The following is a 19157-nucleotide window of genomic DNA, read 5'->3' as shown; positions in this document are numbered from 1 at the left end:
GTCAAGAGCTACATTGGTACACTGGAAATGAGCAGTGGTTGATTGCCTGAAGGTCCTAAAGAAGTTTAAAATGGCTCATGGAAGACAGTTGACCACTAGAGCTTGTAATCATACAATAATTTTGGGGGCTGGGGAGATAGCTCAGTTGGTAGAGTGCTTGCCTTGCAAGCACAAGGCCCTGGGTTCAATCCCCAGCACCGCAAAAAAAAAAAAAAATACTTTGGGACAGAGAAATATGTGTCTTTTATTGAAATAAAGTCTCAAGGTCATTAGAGGGCAAGAAAATCTTTCATTTATGTATTTATTGATTATTCAAGCACATATCTATGCTACAGGTTGGAGAAATACTGGTGAACAAAATGAGTGAGATTCCTACTCTTATACAACTCATAGCTGTTGAGGCAACATGATGTGGGACCCTGTAGCCACGTTAAATATGTTCAAAATATGTGATGAGAAAACAGGTAGACTCCATCTGCCTTCCATTGTGAACAGATCACTCTGGCTGTTATACTGGGAGTATATCATAGGTGTGGGACCAAATATGATATTGGATAAGAGTTGATGGTGATAGTAATGAGGGAGAAAAATGGTGGATTTTTCGTTGTTGTTGACAAGTGTATTTTATAAAAGCATGGAATATATCTCTAATTCGGACCCTGGTGCCTCTCCTTCTCCTCCCCTCTCCACCCCTAACTCCCCTCCCTCTATTGATCTTTGTGCCATCTTTTTAATGAGTATCTTGTGGTTGTACATGATGGTGAGAGTCACTGTGGTTTATTCATATGTGTACACAGGACATGATGGTGAATTTGATGAGAGGTGAGTAAAAGTAAAGAATTAAGGATAACTTCTAAGTTTCTATATTAAGCATGGTTATGAATGGTGAAAGAGAGGAATAGAGATGAGGAAGATGGGTGAATGGAACACATTTTGATAGATGTTGATTTTAATCCTGGATATTTTGACCTTGAGAAATTTGTGGTTTGTGTCTAGTAGGCACATTGGCTCTGTTGGTATAATGTTCAAAAACAGTGGACTGAAACCCTTCATTTGAGAGTCAGCAGTGCAAAGGCAGTAATTGGGGAAAGGATGGAGAGGAAAAAAACCCACATTGACCTCTGACAGAAATGAGAACCCCAAATTCCTGAGAGGTTTGGTGAAGGCAGAAATCATTTCACCAACAATAATATGATCATGACTTCCTGCTCCTTCAAATCTTATGGGTACATTGCCTTCCTGAATTCACTGCTGTAGTATGATGCTACTGTTCACTCCTTCCTGTGAAACTGTAATGTCTAGGATCTCCATTATTTCCTAAACTTTCCTTTCCCTTTTTTTGTATACACTAAACTTTATTGTTCTCCTGGGAGGTCTAAAGAGTAAGACTCTACTTTGAGCTGTCAGCAGTGACTTCTGGAGCCACATCTTTCCCAGGATCTGGAAGCTGCTAATTCCAGAACTTGATGGACATCAGGGAGCATTCATGCAGACATACCAGGACAGAGCAAGTATAAAAGCCCTAAGGTGGGTAATGTGCTTAGTGTGTTTGCAGGATAGGAAAGGAAACTATGTAGCTGGAGTAAAAATGAACAAGGGATAAGCAGTAAGAAATGAGGTTACAGAGGTGGTGGGATGAAGATGGAATTCAGTTTTAAGGGCTGGTTCTTTTTTAGACCATTTGTGTTTTAAGCTGAGTAAAATGGATAACCATTGGAGAACTATGAGTAGATTGTTTCTTATAAGAAAAGTTTTATCAGGTTTCCTCTGACTGCTGTGAAGAGAATAGACTGATGATGAGTTGAGGGGACCAGAGTGGCTGCAGGGACCCTAGCTATCACAATCACTAAGTAATAAGTAGATTAGCAGTGACAATGTTGAAAAGATTCTGCTTATACTTTTAAGGTAAAGATACCGTAATTTTCAGATAGATTAGACTGAAAAAAAAAGGAGCTAAGGATGAATGACTACAAGGTTTTTGGAATAAATGGAAGGAAAGAGTTGCCATTTATTGAGGAGTCAAACATCTTCCCTTTTACATCCTCCCCAACATGTGTACTATCAACCCTGGTACGGGAAATGCCCTAAATGATTCTGTTCCAATCTGGGACCTATACTGCAAGTGATCCTGGCACGAAAAGCATGCCACAGTAGGATTTGAAAACTCCAATGCAATTTAGCCTTAGAAAACACTTTCCAGGGAAGCCCATAGTCGTCATCCATTACCTGGTGACATAATTAAAGTTCTTGATCAAAAATTGTGATAATGAAGATTTAGGCTTAACAGGCCCAACTTTTCCCATATTGTCATGGGCTGACCATGAAGTTTTTTATGACTTTTGATATCATGGTAATAAAATTTCTGAAAATTTTATCATCTTTCTGGCTTTGAGATACTGGTGAGTACTGTTGTGCAAAGTATGTGTCATCCTTTACTGATATCCTTGCCCGTGGTTGCTGCACTGAAGTGACAAATTCTGGAAATAGCTACAACACACACTTAGAATCTCACAGTCACATAATCAATAATTTTACTAAATACAAGCATATTTTCATTCACATACAACTAAATAAAGAATTTTTCACATTTCATTACAGTGCACAACAAAGTGAGGAAAAGTATACAGTACATTTTATTCTGGAATATAAGACAATCTAATCCAACATGCAGTTGTAATCTTTGTTACAAGTTAATCTTTTCTTTACCTATGTAGTAAAATAGCTTCTAAAGCTTTATCCTTAGTATTATATTAACACCTGATTTTTCACACTTATTTTCTAAAACCCACTTATTGCAGTGACAATAGCACTGAATTCTACTAAAATGATTTTAAAATTTCTAGAACTCATTTAAGCAATTAAGTTCAGCCACCTCTGCTGGATCTATGCTGAGTATTTTAAACACCTGCTTATAAAATACCAGGAATGGGAACGTATACAATTAATGTATTGTAGTCAAGAAAACTGCAGAGAAGGTTTGTTTATATCCTTTTTTTTTAATTGTCAAGAACCTAATCAACTCTTATTTATCCACTGGATAATCTTGCTTTCAGAATCATCTAGACAGTAGTTGAAATTTTGTATTGAACTAACTAGCCATCTTTTAATTGCCTTCTACAAAAGAAACTGACAACATACTCTACCCAAGACTGGTTATGTGAAATGAATATAGAGAAAATGTTCAGTTCACTTGTAATTGATGCTGTGAATTGGTCAAAGTGGTTTACTCATCCAAGTTGGAACACAGGTGGCTGAGTGATCTTTTATAATTTTCATCATTTGACTTCTTTATTCTGGCTGAAGCAAATTCCCAAACTTTCAGATTCAGTCCCATTCATACTGAAGTCCATGATGATAACTCAAAGCAATTTGTCATCCTTACACTTTCCTACCACAATGATTATAAGAATCCTGACTCTAATCAGAATAGTGTTCTCAATGTTAAAAGTATGGCTTTTGCCTGGCTGAACTGGCTATAATCCCAAAAGTAATTTAAAGCATCACCTCTTTTCAAGAAGATAATGGAACCTTCAAGCCAGCCATTTCAATTTGCTGATGCAGTTAGCTGTTCACCTGAGAATTAAGAGCTGACTCTCTAGGGTAGACAGGAACCCAGTGTGGGTATATGGCAGACAGGTGGCCAAGGTCATTGTGGGGTAAGTTTTTTTTCTCCTCATTCCACTCCCCATTGCTGTATTTGGTTCCTTTCAATACAATGTCCGTTGTGTTTCAGTGGTATAGTCCACACAGTTGTAATGTATTTTCATTGTGCAATTAATCACTCATTTAAAGCCCTCTTGTCAATAATACCTGAATGGACTTTACCTTTGATTCATTCTGAGGTTCCCTTAGGATTATAGCTGGGTTGTAATTAATAAGGAAAATATATCCTAACACATAGAGAACATTTATTTACAGTCATTATGTCTTCCAAAGTAAACAAATTAATCATTTATTCATCAGTCAGATCCAGTAATATGAACTGTGAGTCAGGAGTCCTTAAGCTTGGCTGTTAGATTACTATTCTGTAAAATGGGGACCAAAACCTCACAGACCTGTTATGATGATCAGATAAGTTATGTAAGTGATTATAATGTGTTTGTAAGAGTTAATGGTGCCTCTTATTGAGCAGGATTGATGAGCTAGGGTTTGCCTCAGGGCTCTTTCCATAGACAATCCCTATGTTGTCACTTTCTGATACCTGAAGAAGCAGACATGCTGTTTACTTCCAGATTGCAGTTGTCAATGCAGTGAAACTCCATGTGTGGTCAGAGGTGAAAGGGCAATTAGATTACGGTGTTTTCTTGTTCTACTTGCACAGGACAACTTCTTTGACAGAGCTGGTAACTCTATCATAAGGGTGTACATTTTCTCAAATGTGATAATAAGTGGGTTAATGGTCTCCTTTTTCACATTCATATCACTTTTACTAGGATATCAGATCTTGAAAGGGCCTTAGCAAAAAGCTGGTCCATGCCCTTGATTTTACAGGTGAGCTTCTAGAAGCTAATTGGTAATTTTTAACCAAAACCACCACACACATTTGGCATAAGATATTCTCATTGAGTAACTTGATCTCTTACTCTTTTTTAGTTATGTTAGTTATTCCCAATGCGATGCTTTTTCCCTTTACATATTTCTTTGTGTTCATGACCTAAGAATATGCTTAAATATCAAAGGAACAGTTGTCCTGTCTGTAGGTCTGTAGTGTGTTTTTCTAGGGCCTAGCTTCCCAAACCCCAGGCCCTTAACATGTGGTCCACAAAGGGCACACAAGCAACCATTACCAAGTAGGGGCCACAAAACAGTGTGTGGCCCAACCCATGTCAGCAATTTAATCTCTCAATCACAGCACCCAAGCTCCCCCATCTACCCACATGTGGGTCTGTCAGCACCCTCCCAACCCCCAGGAAGGAGGTGCACTTGGTATGGAAAGATTGAGTTTTCTTCAGTCACATAAAGATTCTATTTGTTTCAATCACTTTTAAGTTCAAACGGGAGAGCATGTTTTGGAAGTAAAAGGGCTGACTAGCACAAACATCTCCTCTCTGATTTGACAACCTCTTCTGAAGAGTGAACCACATTTGGTACGAATCCACTCTTCACCCCTTCCCATCCCTCCTGGATTGTAATCTCCCCCCTTTTAACCAGCTCATATATGTCTCTGGTCAGGTCTGTGAAGGCTTTCTCCACATTAATGGCATCTCGGGCTGACGTCTCAATGTACTTCATGCCGTATGCAGCAGCCAGTTTCTCGGCCTCGTGGCGAGTCACTTGCCTCTGTGTATCCAGGTCACACTTGTGACCCACCAGAACAAAAACAATTTGGTAGGGCTGAACGTGTACTTTGGTCTCTTCTAACCACTCATGGACATTCTGGAAGGACCTGCGGTTGGTAATGTCAAATAAGAGAAGACCACCTACTGAGTTCCTGTAGTAGGCGCGAGTGATGGATCTAAAACACAAGAAAGAAGTAAAGAATAAAGGTTGTGCCCAATCTTCTGCACTTCATCGAAGCAGTGTTTTCTAGTGTTCTTGTTAACTGACACGGTACTTTAGTAAAAGTGCTTTCTTTTTTTAAACAACAGAACACAAGTGCCATTCCATAAAAATAATGATATGGGAGCTTTAATTGGGTGAAGTTTGGGGATTGTATTTTCTAGAAATGAGTTTCAGACATTTCCCTTGGTTCAGTATTGGAAAGTGACCCTGGGAGATGACTGAGTTTCTGTTTCCTACCTTTAGGCAGATATACAACTAACTTTCCCACTCCCAAATCTGAATAGTTGACAGAGACTTGCTGTTCTGCAAAATATGATACCTAAGTCACATGGTTATCTTGAAGTAAAATGAAGTAATAGGCGTCAGAGTGTCCTGTGACATGGAAAGTTCATTATAAATGCTAGTAGTTGAAAGAGGATTTTTTAAGAATAAAAAAATTTAGGACGGTTAACAGAAGTTATAACTACATGGGTATCTTGTGCAGATGAGAAAATTGCCTTAATAGTTAAAACTTACCCTTAAAATTATATTAATTTAAATCATTATAATTAAAATATTTCTAAAACCTATTATATATTTGCTATACTTTTTAAACAGAAGAAAGTTTACATATTTTAAGTTGTAGATTTAATGAGCCCCATTATAAATGTATATTGTAGTACTATGCCTTAGACTATTGTAATCTTTAATCTATGTCTATTTGTAGGTTTTCTGTCTTCTTGGATGAAGAAGGTAAACAACGAAGGATTTAATACCCTAAGGCTTAGGGGAAATGGCCTAACATTAATAGAACAAACGTTGTCCAAGCTAGATGGTGGTAAGGGCAGAGCTTACAGACAAGTTCAAGTCTCCATAATTGGCAAATCAGTCCTAGGGAATGAAAATATTTCTAACTCCCTTATGTTTGAAGATTCATGGAGAATGGTAGGTATACTAGAAAATTAGACATGAGCGAAGATTCTGATTTATAAAAAGCTTGATTCAAGAAATTAAGAAGCAAGCTGTAGAAGCATGTCAAACTCAACATACATTATTAGTGGTTTTTGAATATTTAGCAAAGAAAGTTATGAAGCCCTTTCTAAGTGCAACATAAGGCTACATAAAACTTAAAATATTTCCTGAAAAATCTTAAAGTGAAAATATAAATGACAAACTGGGAAATATCTTACAACATGCATAACAGAAAAGGGTTAATATTCTTAATCTCTAAAGAACTCTTACAAATCAGTATTGCCCAATAAAGAAGCAGGCACTATTAACAGATTGTTCATAAAGAAATTCCAAAACAACACATGCAAATGATTTTTTCATTTAGGAGAAATGCAAAGTGAACTTGAATGAGCTATTTGTTGCAGTGTTGTTTGTAGAAGTTTGTGATTGTTTTCCCTAACTCTCTTTAATTACCAAACCACTATCTTCTGTACTCAACTAGTGTTCAAGAGATAAATGAATAAATGATCACAGACAGGGGCTATTGAGTCCTTTTGTTTTGGTTTCTGCTGATGTACCTGACTCTAGTTCATTCTATCTTCTGTGAAGTTCTTTGTGTGTATTTTGTGCTCTCTCACCTGTCTTCATTTCTTCTACTTCCTATCCCTGGGCATTTCCTGCCTTTGCTTGGGCCTTATCTTTTAGAGTTAACTTTCCTTTCTGTGTATTCATACGTGTCATTATAAATAATACATACTACAAAGGGAAAGCAAAGAGTTCTGAGAGAAAATTAAACATGTTCATTGATTACTCATTAAGTGCCAAGTGTCATGTGGGGAGTGGTATACAAATACAAACAAGGCATTCTTTTGTGTAATTGCTTGTTTTCTATTCCCCCTCCCAAGGCTAGAACTCATGTTCCAAGAAGGAAGTGGACCTGTCTGGTTTGATTGCATGGCATAATCTTGATTGCATGGAGTGTCTTCACACTGTTTCCTCAGAAACAAACCCAGTGACTAGTACATAGTTGATGATCACTGTATGCTGGTTGCAAGAATCAATCATCAGTAACTATTTCCTATTTCATTTATGTTAGGACATATGTCAGCATATATATACACAAACACATACATATATACACACAGAGATACAGAAGTAAGATAATATGCATAGATATCTATGTATCCATCATCTGTCACCTCTCTTCTATCTATAGCTGTTAGTCATGTTAGGATGATCTGGAACATTTTTGAAAGTATGTTACATAGGGCAGGTTGATGGAGTTGTGGTGCAAGCAATGTGCTATTGACTGGGCTTTCCTGCACTGAACTCCTGACTAGCATAAGTGGGTTTCATCAGAATCCCCCTGACCCTTGGTTGTTATCCCCTGCACCGCGATTAGAATCAGGAAGTCCTCTCTCCCCAGGGGTTTGCAAGCTCTGAAGACCCTCCCACTGCTCACGGGCCCAGACTGAGCTCCCACCTGAACCTCTCTTGACCCGCGGTATCCCAGATCTGGAGCTTGATGCGTTTTCCTGGCTCGATCTCCACCAAACGGGAGAAAAAATCCACCCCCACGGTGGGGTCCGAAACTTGGGCAAAGCGGCCCTCGGTGAAGCGGCGGATCAGACAGGACTTGCCCACCGTGGAATCCCCGATGACAATGAGCCGGAACTGGTACAGCCAGATGGCTTCCATGGCCGCGGCTTGGCAGGTCTCCTTGGCCCAGGCCGGGGGTCGGCGGGACGCGGTGCCCCGCCGAGGCCTCGGAGAGGACGGCTTGGTCCCGATCTAGCTTGGCCACGAGCTCATCGCTGGCCTGGGAGCCCGAAGAGAAATAGGCCCAGGCGCCAGGAGAGCGGAGGATGGATGCTGCGCTCGCAAAGGTGATGAAATGGCAGCAGCATCAGCACCACGCACTCTGACTCATCACTGACAACCGGGTTACTGTAATACCCCGCGTAGACGCGACGCTTCGGCCACCGCACTGTCTGTAAGAGGTGCGCACACAAAAACGGACTGGAGAATAGCGCATTTACTTCCTAATTACCTTATCCACTCTCTTCTTAATTTAAAATTTTCTCTACCGCTCAAATTGCAAATGTAATTCCTTTTCATTGAAACTAATGAAACATTACAAAAATGTATGCAAAGGTCTATGATTATATATTTGTTTGCACGTGTTTCCATGCTCACATAAACATGCGAACACACGTACACGTTTATTGCTGTTTGTTTTCTTAAATATTGGAACAAACTGGATTCTCACTCTGAAACTCGATGTTTGCAATCAGTAAACCTTCAGAGCCGTCTTTTTCCAACTCATTTTATTTTTTGCCATAAAAACACTTCAATATTCTTTCGTGTGTGTTGGGGGGTTCTGGGATTGAACCTAGGAGTGCTTTACATTGAGCCACATTCCCGGCCCCTTTATTTATTTATTCTTTTCAACTTTGAGACAGGATCTTGCTAAGTTGCTTAGGACCTTGTTAAGTTTTGGAGGCTGGTCTTGAACTTGCAATCCTTTTGCCTCACACCCGACTATGAATATTCTTTTATGTACACTCACTGATACTTCTTTTCCTTGAGCTAGAGTCTTAAAAGAGAGATCAGGAAGTCAAAGAGTGTAACTTTTTTTTTTAACTTTAATGGATATAAGCATTATACTTTCCAAAAATATTCAGTAATATAATTTTTTCCAGTAATGCCTGAAAAGACCATTTTCTGCAGTATATCAAGCATCGTATGTTTCATTCTTTCTTAATTCTTGCCAATCTGCTATAGCTGTAGTTCTTTTACATTTCCTTGAGTACTACTGAGGTCAACACCATGTCTTCTGCATTCCTTTTCTGGGAATTGTCTCTTCTTTTCTTTTGTATTTTCATGTATACTGCTTTCTCATTGCTTCACTTTGTTTCTCAGACCAGCTTTATTAAGGTACAGTTAACAATTTACCACTTAAAATGAACAACTAGAAATTGTTGTTACTATAGTCATTATTCCCTAAACAATATAGCATAGCACATAATTTACATAGCATTTACATTACATTAGGTATTATAAATGACCTACAAATGATTTTACCTCTATGGGACAATGAGCATATATTATATGCAAATATTATGCCATTTTATATAAGAGATTTGAATATCACTAATTTTGGCATCTGAAGGGAATCCTGGGAAAAAGCCCCTTGAGGATACAGAAGGACAACCATATTTCATTACTTTTTATGGCTGGATGATATTTCATTGTACAGACAGAACACATTTTGTTTATCCACTGATCCATCAGTAGACTTTTAGGATTTTTCAACCTTTTGTGAATTAGTCTGCTGTGAACATTCATGAACAAATTTTACTTTGAGTATCTGTCTTCAATTGTCTTCAGTGTCTTGAGGTGTATACCTGAGAGTGGCATTTCTGAGTCCTATGGCATCTCTGTTGATTTCTTTGTTGTATACAGTGGTTGCACCATTTTACATTCCCATTTGCAATTGTATTCTTTTCACCACTTGTTATTACCTGACTTTTTCAGTCTAACCATTCTAGTGGGTGTGAAGTACTTTCTCATTTTGATTTGCATTTTCCTAATGATTGATGGATGTCAAGCGTATTTTTACATTCTTATTGGTCATTTGTATTTTTTGTCTGGAAAAATGTTGAATAGTCATCTTTTTATTATTGAGTTATAAAAATTATGTACTATCAATAAAAGTCCCTTATCAGATATATTATTACAGCTATTTTCTTCCATTATGTATGTTCTTTTTTTCACTTTCTTGAGGCTGTGTTTTGAAACACAAAGCTTTAAATTTTGATGAAGAAAAATTTATTTACATTTGGTCCCCAACTTATGATGTGTCAACTTAGGTTTTTTTTTTTTTAACTTTATTTATTTATTTATTTATTTATTTATTTATTTATTTATTTTGCGGCACTGGGGATTGAACCCAGGGCCTTGTGCTTGTGAGGCAAGCACTCTACCAACTGAGTTAATATCCCCAGCCCTTTTTTTTTACTTTATGATGGAACAAAAATGGTACCATTCTTCATATTTTCTTCAAAAGTACAAAATGTACTTCAAATTTTGAATTTTAATATTTTCATGAGCTAACAAAATATAATATAGATATTTGAGAGAGTATCTTCAATTCTGGGCAGGGACAGTGAACCACAGATTCCAGTCAGTCATGTGATTATGAGAGGAAACAGTGATACTCTATAGTCTTCTGTTTTACTAATCTATGATGTTCACTATGATAGGTGCATTTTTGGCATGTTATTTTCAATTTATGCTAAACCTGTTGGGACATAACTCCATTGCAACCTGAGGAGCACCTGTCATTTTCATTTTGTTGCATTTGCTTCTTGGGTCATGTCTAAGTAGTTGTCCAAGGTCATGAAAATTTACTCCTATGCTTTGTTCTCAGAAGTGTTTCATTTTAGCTCCTACATTTAGGTGTATGATCCATTCTGAATTACTTTTTATATGATATAAGAGGGATCCAGGTTCATTCTTTAGTATATGGAAATCCAGTTGTCCCATCACCTTTTCTTGGAGAGACAATTCCTCCTCTGTTGAGTGATTTTGACACTCTTGTTGAAAATCAATTGACCATAGATAGTTGGGCTTATTTCTGGACTCTCAATTTTATTGCATTGTTCTAGATGTCTACTGTGATGCCAGTACAACACTATCTTGACTATTGTCACTTATGTTAATTTTTGAAATTGAAAGTGTAAGACCTCCTACTGTATTCTTCCTTTACAAGATTTGGGGCCCCATTGCAATTTCACAATTTTAAGAATTTTAAGATCAGCTTGTCAATTTCCACAATTAAGGCAGCTAGAATGTTGATTGAGATTGCATTAACTCTTTACACCAATTTGGAGACTTGTGTCTCCTCCCAAATTAAATCTTCCAATGAATGAACATAATATATCTTTACATTTATTTAAGTTTTCTGAGAATGTTTTATAGTTCAGGTATGTAAATCTTGTACTTTCTTTAGCTAAGTTATTCCTAAGTATCCTATTTTTGATGTTATTATGAAGGAAATTGTTTTCTTAATTTCACTTTTGGTTGCTTATTGCAAGTGTATGAAATACTATTGTTTTTTGTATATTGATTTTATATCATCCACCCTTGCTGAAATTGTTAATTAGTCCTAATAGTTATTTTTAGTGTATTACTTATGATTCTGTCAAGTGCTTTTCTGCATGAGATTATCATGTGATTTTTGTTTTCATTATATCAATAGAATGTCATTTGTTTATTTTGTGGTATTAGGGATTGGACACAGGGACTTGCAAAGGCTGAATGGGAAAGTGGGAGAATAGTCTTGGTTGGGGGGGTCAATTTGTTGTAGATTTTTTTGAATGGGAATTTCTTTTTTTATACTGTCATTTTATTTTATTTATTTTTACGTGGTGCTGAGGATGGAACCCAGGGTCTCACACATGCTGGGCAAGTGCTCTACCACTGAGCTGCAACCACAGCCTGGGTATATCTTTATTTGAGTTTTGCCCTTAGTACCATTTCCAGAGGCTTTACATTTTTTTTGTTTATTTATTTATTTATGATGCTGAGAAGTGAACCCAGTGCCCCACACATGCTAGGCAAGCACTCTGCCACCGAGCTACAACCCCAGCCCTTCAATGACTGTTTAAAAAATAACTTTCATGAGTTTAAAGCTCTCGTGCTGGAAGTCCATCCTGCCTTACTCATTTGTAGTGCCTGTTTGTATAGAAGGAATTTATCTATTTCTCTGTTCCATGGATTGAAAATATTTTCTCCAAGTCCATGATTTATATTATGAATTTTAAATAATGGTAGTTGTTTAAATATTAAAAATACTTTATATTTTGCTTAAATGTGAAATTTATGCTCTGCTTATCATTACTATTTTTTAGCTTGTTGAGGAAGAACTTCCTAAACTCACTTAATTTAAAAAAACGTTTGTGGTGCTGAAGATGGAACCTGGGGTCTTATACATGCTAGGCAAACACTGTTGCACTGAGCTACACCCCTGGCCATAACCCCATTTTATTTTAATCAAAGTATTCTCCTCTATTATCTTCATTTATAAGTATGTTTTTACAGTTAAAATCTTTCATCCATTTGGAAATGTATTTTTGCATTTGAGGAAGGATTTTAACTTTATATTTTTCAGGTGAATAGCCAATTATACTCTCCTCATCTTATTATATTAACCATCTTCCATTTATTCAAATATTAATTTATATTATCCATTCACTCTTCTAACAAATATTCCTGCCTTTATGAACCTTCCATTCTATGTGTGTCTTTTAATGAGGAAATTATCCACTCTATAATAAATAGTTATTGAGGAAATTTCCCTTCTATAATCAATAAATCTTCATGTCAAATATTCTAAAACTTTAGAATCTGAAGTATATTTAATGTTTTATTCCTTTGGTTAATATACTGTGACTTGTTTATAGAATTTTATCATTTTTCTTTGGCAAATACTGCGACCAATTTCAAACATGTTCATCAGTCCAAGTAGTCTTTTTTCTTAACAATTAAAAAAAGCCTCACAAAATAATTTCAGAATTGATAGTCTTATATCCTTTTAAAAACCAAGCATAGTTAGAGTTCAAGGCATTTTGCTGTTGCTTTATTCTTTAGGTTGAGACTAGACAGCCAACTGGACTGTACTTGAAAAATACTGGAAGTGGTGAAGTGGTGGGTGTAGTAGCACACACCTGTAATCCCAGCAGCTCCGGAGGCTGAAGCAGGAGGATCACAAATTCAAAGGCAGCCTCAGCAACTCAGTGAGGTCCTAAGTAACTTAGGGAGACCCTGTCTCTAAGTAAAAAAATAAAAAGGACTGGGGATGTGGCTGAGTGGTTAAACCCCCTGGGTTAAATCTCCAATACCAAAAACAAAACAAAACAAAAAACAAAAACCTCAAAGAAAATGAAATAAAAATACTAGGATTAGTTTTTTCCCCCTTTGAATATGATTGTTAATCACTTGAAATACAGTTGGATTTATTCGTTTTCATGTAGTTTTAGGATTATTTTTCTCCTATCCTTCTTGATTTTATCTTTTCTTTTTGATATGTAGAACATTAACATGATTATAAATGTCACTATTACTAAAAGGAGTACACAAAGAGGCTAAAACACCCCCTCTTCTCCACTCCTTTCACTTGGCCTCTTGTAGGTAACCACATTCTTTTGTTTATTTCTTCTGTTTCTTTCTGTTCAAATAGCCATGTTTGTATTCATTTCTTTTCCTTTATTTTTTTACAAGAAGATACTGTGGTATGCACTCTCCTGAGTTATGTTTTTTTGACTTAATAACTATATACTGAAAAGTTGGGCTGGGGTTGTAGCTCAGTGGTAGAGTGCTTGTAGCACATGTGAGGCACTGGATTCCATCCTCAGCACTACGTGAAAACAAATAAATAAAATAAAGATATTGTGTCCATCTACAACTAAATAAAATATTTTTAAAAAGATATATTGAGAAAAATGTGTGATTTTGAATTGGATTTTTGATCCTTTGTCTCTCATTCTTAAGAGATTTGTTTTATATTAGAAATATTAACCTTTAATCTGCAACACATTTACATTTTCAATTAGGGAAAAATGACATATTTCATCCTATCTAAGAAAAAAGGAAACCTTTCCGTATATGCAACTCTTTTTTTAAATTGTAAACAAATGGGATACATGTTGTTTCTCTGTTTGTACATGAAGTAGAGGCATACCATTTGTGTAATCATATATCTACATAGAGTAATGGTGTTTGATTCATTCTGTTATTTTTCCCTTCCCCCCACCCCTCCCACTTCTCTTTTCCCTCTATACAGTCCCTCCTTCCTCCATTCTTGCCTCCTTCCCACCCCCCATTATGTGTCATCATCTGCTTATCAGCGATATCATTCTGCCTTTGGTTTTTTGAGATTGGCTTATCTCACTTAGCATGATATTCTCCAATTTCATCCATTTGCCTGCAAATGCCATAATTTTATCATTATGGCGGAGTAATATTCCATTGTATATACATGCCACAATTTCTTTATCCACTCATCAACTGAAGGGCATCTAGTTTGGGCATCTAGTCTGGCTATTGTGAATTGAGCAGCTATGAACATGGATGTGGCTGTATCTCTGTAGTGTGCTGATTTTAAGTCCTTTGGAAATAGGCCAAGGAGTGGGATAGCTGGGTCAAATGGTAGGTCCATTGCAACTCTTCACTTTGGTCTTTTAGTAGTGTTTAAGCTTTCCTGTTGTTTATTCCTAAATATGTCACCTTTACTACCATTGTAAATTGTGTTTACTATCTTGTCCTTTAACTCATCACTCTTCAAAGATATGAAGGGTATTGATTTCTGTATAGTAATTTTATTTTTTCTTTTGACATGGTAATTTTTTTCAAATAAAATCTCATGAGTGTTGAGGGAGGAATTTCCTATTTGGATCAGCTTAATAATGGAAAGATGAATGCTAATATTCATTATTGGAATATAGTGATCCAAAATGAATGTTTTCTTGTTTGTTTGGTACCAAGGATTGAACTCAGAGGCATTCAACCACTGAGCCACATCCCCAGCACTATTTTGTATTTTATTTAGAGAACTAGTGCCTCACTGTTGCTGAGGCTGGCTTTGAACTTGTGATCCTCCTGCCTCAGCTTCCCAAGCCACTGGGATTACAGGCATGGGTCACCACACCTGGCCCCAAATGAATCTTTTACATTTACTATTATGGATCTTAGCAAGTTCTTTGTAGAATATGAATGCTGAATACATAAATACTTTCGCCATGAAAAAGCTGTTAATATCAAAACTGTTATGGAAATTGACCAACCAGCCTTAGGCAGAGATGACATTGGAATAGAACTCACCCATTTAGAAAGGGGCATCAACTGAGTTCCTTGTTTTCCCAGGGACTGGAAAAAGAAGGCAGGTAATTACCATTCAGAGAAGTACTCTGAGTAAGCCCTCTAAAGAACTTTTTAAAAAATGTTGTTTTATCATCAATTCTCTAGGGGTTGGCAATTCTGCAGGAGTTGGCAATCTTCTTCTGCAAAGAACTAGAAAGTAAATATTTTAAATTTGATGGATTAAGAGGCAAAATTGAGATTATGTAGATTTACATAAAAGAATAAAACAATGACCACAATTTTTTTTATCCTGGTCCTTTTAAAATGTGTTGTGTATATATATGTGTGTGTATATATATGTGTATATGTATATATATGACAGTAGAGTGTATTTTCATATAGTATACATACATGGAGTGTAACTTATTCTAGTTAGGATTCCATTCTTGTGGTTGAACAAAATTTTTAATGATGAATACTATAGTTTGGATTTGGAATGTCCACCAAAGACCCAAGCATTAAAAGTTGGTCTCCAGTTTGGCACTATTAGGAGGTGGTGGAAACTCTAAGAAGTGGGACTTAGTGGGAGATCTTCCAGTTTATTGGGGGCATGCCTTGAAAGAGATAGTGGTGCTGCACCATTTCTTCTTTCTCTTTTTCACATGTTGACCACGAGGTGAACAGTTTTCTCTGCTCCCCATCATGATATGCTGCATTGGCGCAGGTCCAAAAGCAATGGGGTCAATCAGTTATGACTAAAACTTCCAAAACTGTGTGCTAAAATAAGCCTTTAATCTTTTTAAGTAAATTATCTCACGTTTGGTACAGTAATAGAAAGCTGATTAGTAAAATAAATTCAAAATACAATAATGGAATACAATTTTTGGTGCTATAGGTCTACTACTGAGATCACAACTCTTGTATAACATTTTGGTTAATTAGTGGTTACTACCATCAAAATCAATTCAAATGTCCATCTGTTAATATTGATCTGTAATAAGACATCACACATTTCATTTTTGAAAATACAGTTTAAACAGTTAGTGTCAAATACTGATATCAATCTGTGAACATAGTGTTTTTAATTAAAATAAACTTTCAAATTTGGAATAATTTTACATTTACAACAGTCATTAGCATAGCACAGACAGTTTTGTGTCCTCACCCAAGTTTTGTTCTGTTTTGTTTACTTAACATCTTATGTGACCCTGGTACATTTGTAAAAAGTGAGGAAGCAACATTGACATATTAATATCAACTAAAATTCCCACTTTATTTCATTAATTTTTACCAAGTGACTTTTTTTTTTCTGAGACCCCCATCTACATACCATATTATACTTATTCTTCATGTCTTTTTAGCCTCCTCTGGTTTGTGATAGTTTCTAAAGGTTTTATACACTGGGTTATAATCCAATATGTGGTATTTATTTTATTTCTCAAACTGTTCCAGCTTTGGTCATTGGGAGATCTTTCAGAATGACTCTTCTCTCTCCTTTGTACTTTTCGGTACTTGCTCATCTTGTATTTTCCATACCCTAGTCCTAGAAACAGCCATTTCTCCAAGGACCCCTGACTTCTTTTCTTGGAGAAGATCTTGGCACTGGGTTTGCTGTTGGTACTGGGGCTTTCTCAGGACTCAGGGCTAGTCCTATACTATATACACATATAATTATTTTCATATCTATTTTTCTCTAATAATACTAAGCTAAAAATGAGTACATACTGATGTCTCTGAATTTAACATATCCCACATAATTCAGCCTATCCTTCCTCCCTTTACATGGAACTTCTCCAATAGTGAAAAAATTGACTCTTCACATTCACTGTATACATTTACGTATTTTTCATTTTTAGCATACACCTGTGATTGTTTCATAATTGTTTATCCATATCTCCTTGAGAAACAACTTTTTCAATAAGAATAGTGTTTATGTACAGTTTTATTTGTCTTTAGTCATGTTTTTTGTGAAAAGTTTTTCCAAAGTTACTTTGAATTCTTTTAAAAAATTTTAGACCTTTATTTTATTTATTTTTTAATGCAGTTCTGAGGATCTAGCCCAGTGCCTTACATGTGTGAGGCAAGTGCTCTACCACTGAGCCACATGTCAGCCCCCAAAAGTTTCTTTTATCAGTTCCTTTTACCCCTCATTTTCTCATTTGACTAGCAAATATACTGCCTAAATAGCATATTTTGATTTAAACCTCTTAATTTAAAAAAATCTTTTGTGGAGAAGTTATACTGTGATGAAATATTACAATTTAAGTGTTCGAATATTTCTGTCTGTTGTTTACCTATGAGTTAGGAATATTGTAATGAGTTTTCAGTTTGGTCATGTTAATGTAAATCGTATTCCTTTGACAGCTATAGTGTCATCACATAATAAATACAAAAATACATTACTTTGCCATCTAATTTGACAGCTAAGAAATCCACTATCCATTCTGCCTTGAAATTTCAACATTTGAAGTCTGATTTTCTCTATTTTCCTTTGGTTTGATATGATGGATATCCACTGGTAAAAAAATATAAAATTAAATGTCACAATATATCAATTTATGTGATATCTGAAACAGTTCCATCACTGTGATTTTTCAGTGTGATAAACATCAGTGTGAATTGATGAGACCATATATGCCCTCTGTTGCAACTGTTCTACTTTGCTGTTATCAGTACTTTATATGTAAATAGTTTTATTTCTTTTCCAATTCTTGTGCCTTCCTTGGTTTTCATGTATAATCTGAGAATAACTGTTAAAATGAGTAAATAGGTTTTCTATAAATAGGATAAGCATTTATAAGTGTACTTGTTGCCAGGCACAGTGGTTCATGCCTATAATCCCAGCAGCCAGGAGACTGAGGCAGGAGGATCGCCAGCTCAAAACCAGCCTTAGCAAAAGTGAGGTGCTAAGCAACTCAGTGAGACCCCGTCTCTAAATAAAACACACACACAAAAAAATAGGGCTGGGGATATGGCTCAGTGGTTATGCCCCCGGGTTTAATAATATTTTGGCCAATAGCATTCTCCAATATTTCTCCTTACCACCAATAAGGGAATAAGGATGAGATACCACTTGGTATGGAGTAGGGGTGAAGTAGATAAGGGGATGGGAGCAAAGGAAGTGGCTATGTCTACTTTAGGAACAACAAAAGCCAGGATACAGACTCCTCTTAATTTGGAGGAAAGGCAGAGGTATGCATTTGTCCTGCAGAGGAGATAGGGTCCTGAGAAGTTGGAGGGACATCTAGTCATGAGCCATGTCTGTATATATTCACTGGAATTGGGGGTGTTGGTACTCATAATGGTAAGAAGTGGTGAGAGTGGTGGCTGGCAAGAGGGCCAGGCAAGGAATGTTAATTTATCTGGTGTTTTTGGGTGCCTCACAGAGAAACTTGTAATGAAAGGTGTCAATGAGTGTGTGGTGGGATGATCTGTAAAGAGGTCTGCAATCATATTGTGCAGGAGGCGACATAAAAGAGCTGGCTAAACAAGGATGTAGCACTGCCAGAGCACCATTCCAAGCAGAAATGACTATTGTAACTGTGAGGAGTCTGTTATCTATGAAGTATCAATGCTTGTGCTTATGTGCAATTTTGATGATCAGGTTGTAGTGACTTGATGTGAGGTTACCCTAAGTTTCTGCACAGGGAAAAGACTGTATGCAAAAGGTAGCCTAAGCATGGAGGAAAACTTCTGTAAATAGAGGTCTAATACAAGTCTTCCTGTATGACCAAGGACAGGATTTAAATTGGTGTTTTGGGACTAGTATTATTGTCGTTTTGATATCACTGGTTACCTTGATGAGTCCTGCTTCTTCAGATGTTGGTGTATAACACCAGAGAAATGCCAAGGCAAGTGTAGAG

At 36.5% G+C, this 19157-nt stretch overlaps 1 protein-coding gene across 1 annotated transcript; it reads right to left on the bottom strand.

Moving 5' to 3' along the window:
- Window positions 1-2514: 2514 nt before the first annotated feature.
- Window positions 2515-9329, bottom strand: RAB39B (RAB39B, member RAS oncogene family). The gene is made up of 2 exons (XM_079124042.1): window positions 7916-9329; window positions 2515-5455 (listed from the first exon to the last, which is right to left on the bottom strand). The coding sequence occupies exons 1-2, from the start codon at window positions 8128-8130 to the stop codon at window positions 5029-5031; spliced, it is 642 nt and encodes a 213-aa protein (XP_078980168.1). The 5' UTR covers window positions 8131-9329; the 3' UTR covers window positions 2515-5028.
- Between the last annotated feature and the right edge of the window lie 9828 nt (window positions 9330-19157).

Source organism: Sciurus vulgaris (genome assembly GCF_902686455.1).
Source record: "Sciurus vulgaris genome assembly, chromosome: X".
Taxonomy (NCBI): Eukaryota; Metazoa; Chordata; class Mammalia; order Rodentia; family Sciuridae; genus Sciurus; species Sciurus vulgaris.
Note: the sequence above shows the minus strand (reverse complement) of the source record. Positions and strands in the feature narration are given on the sequence as shown.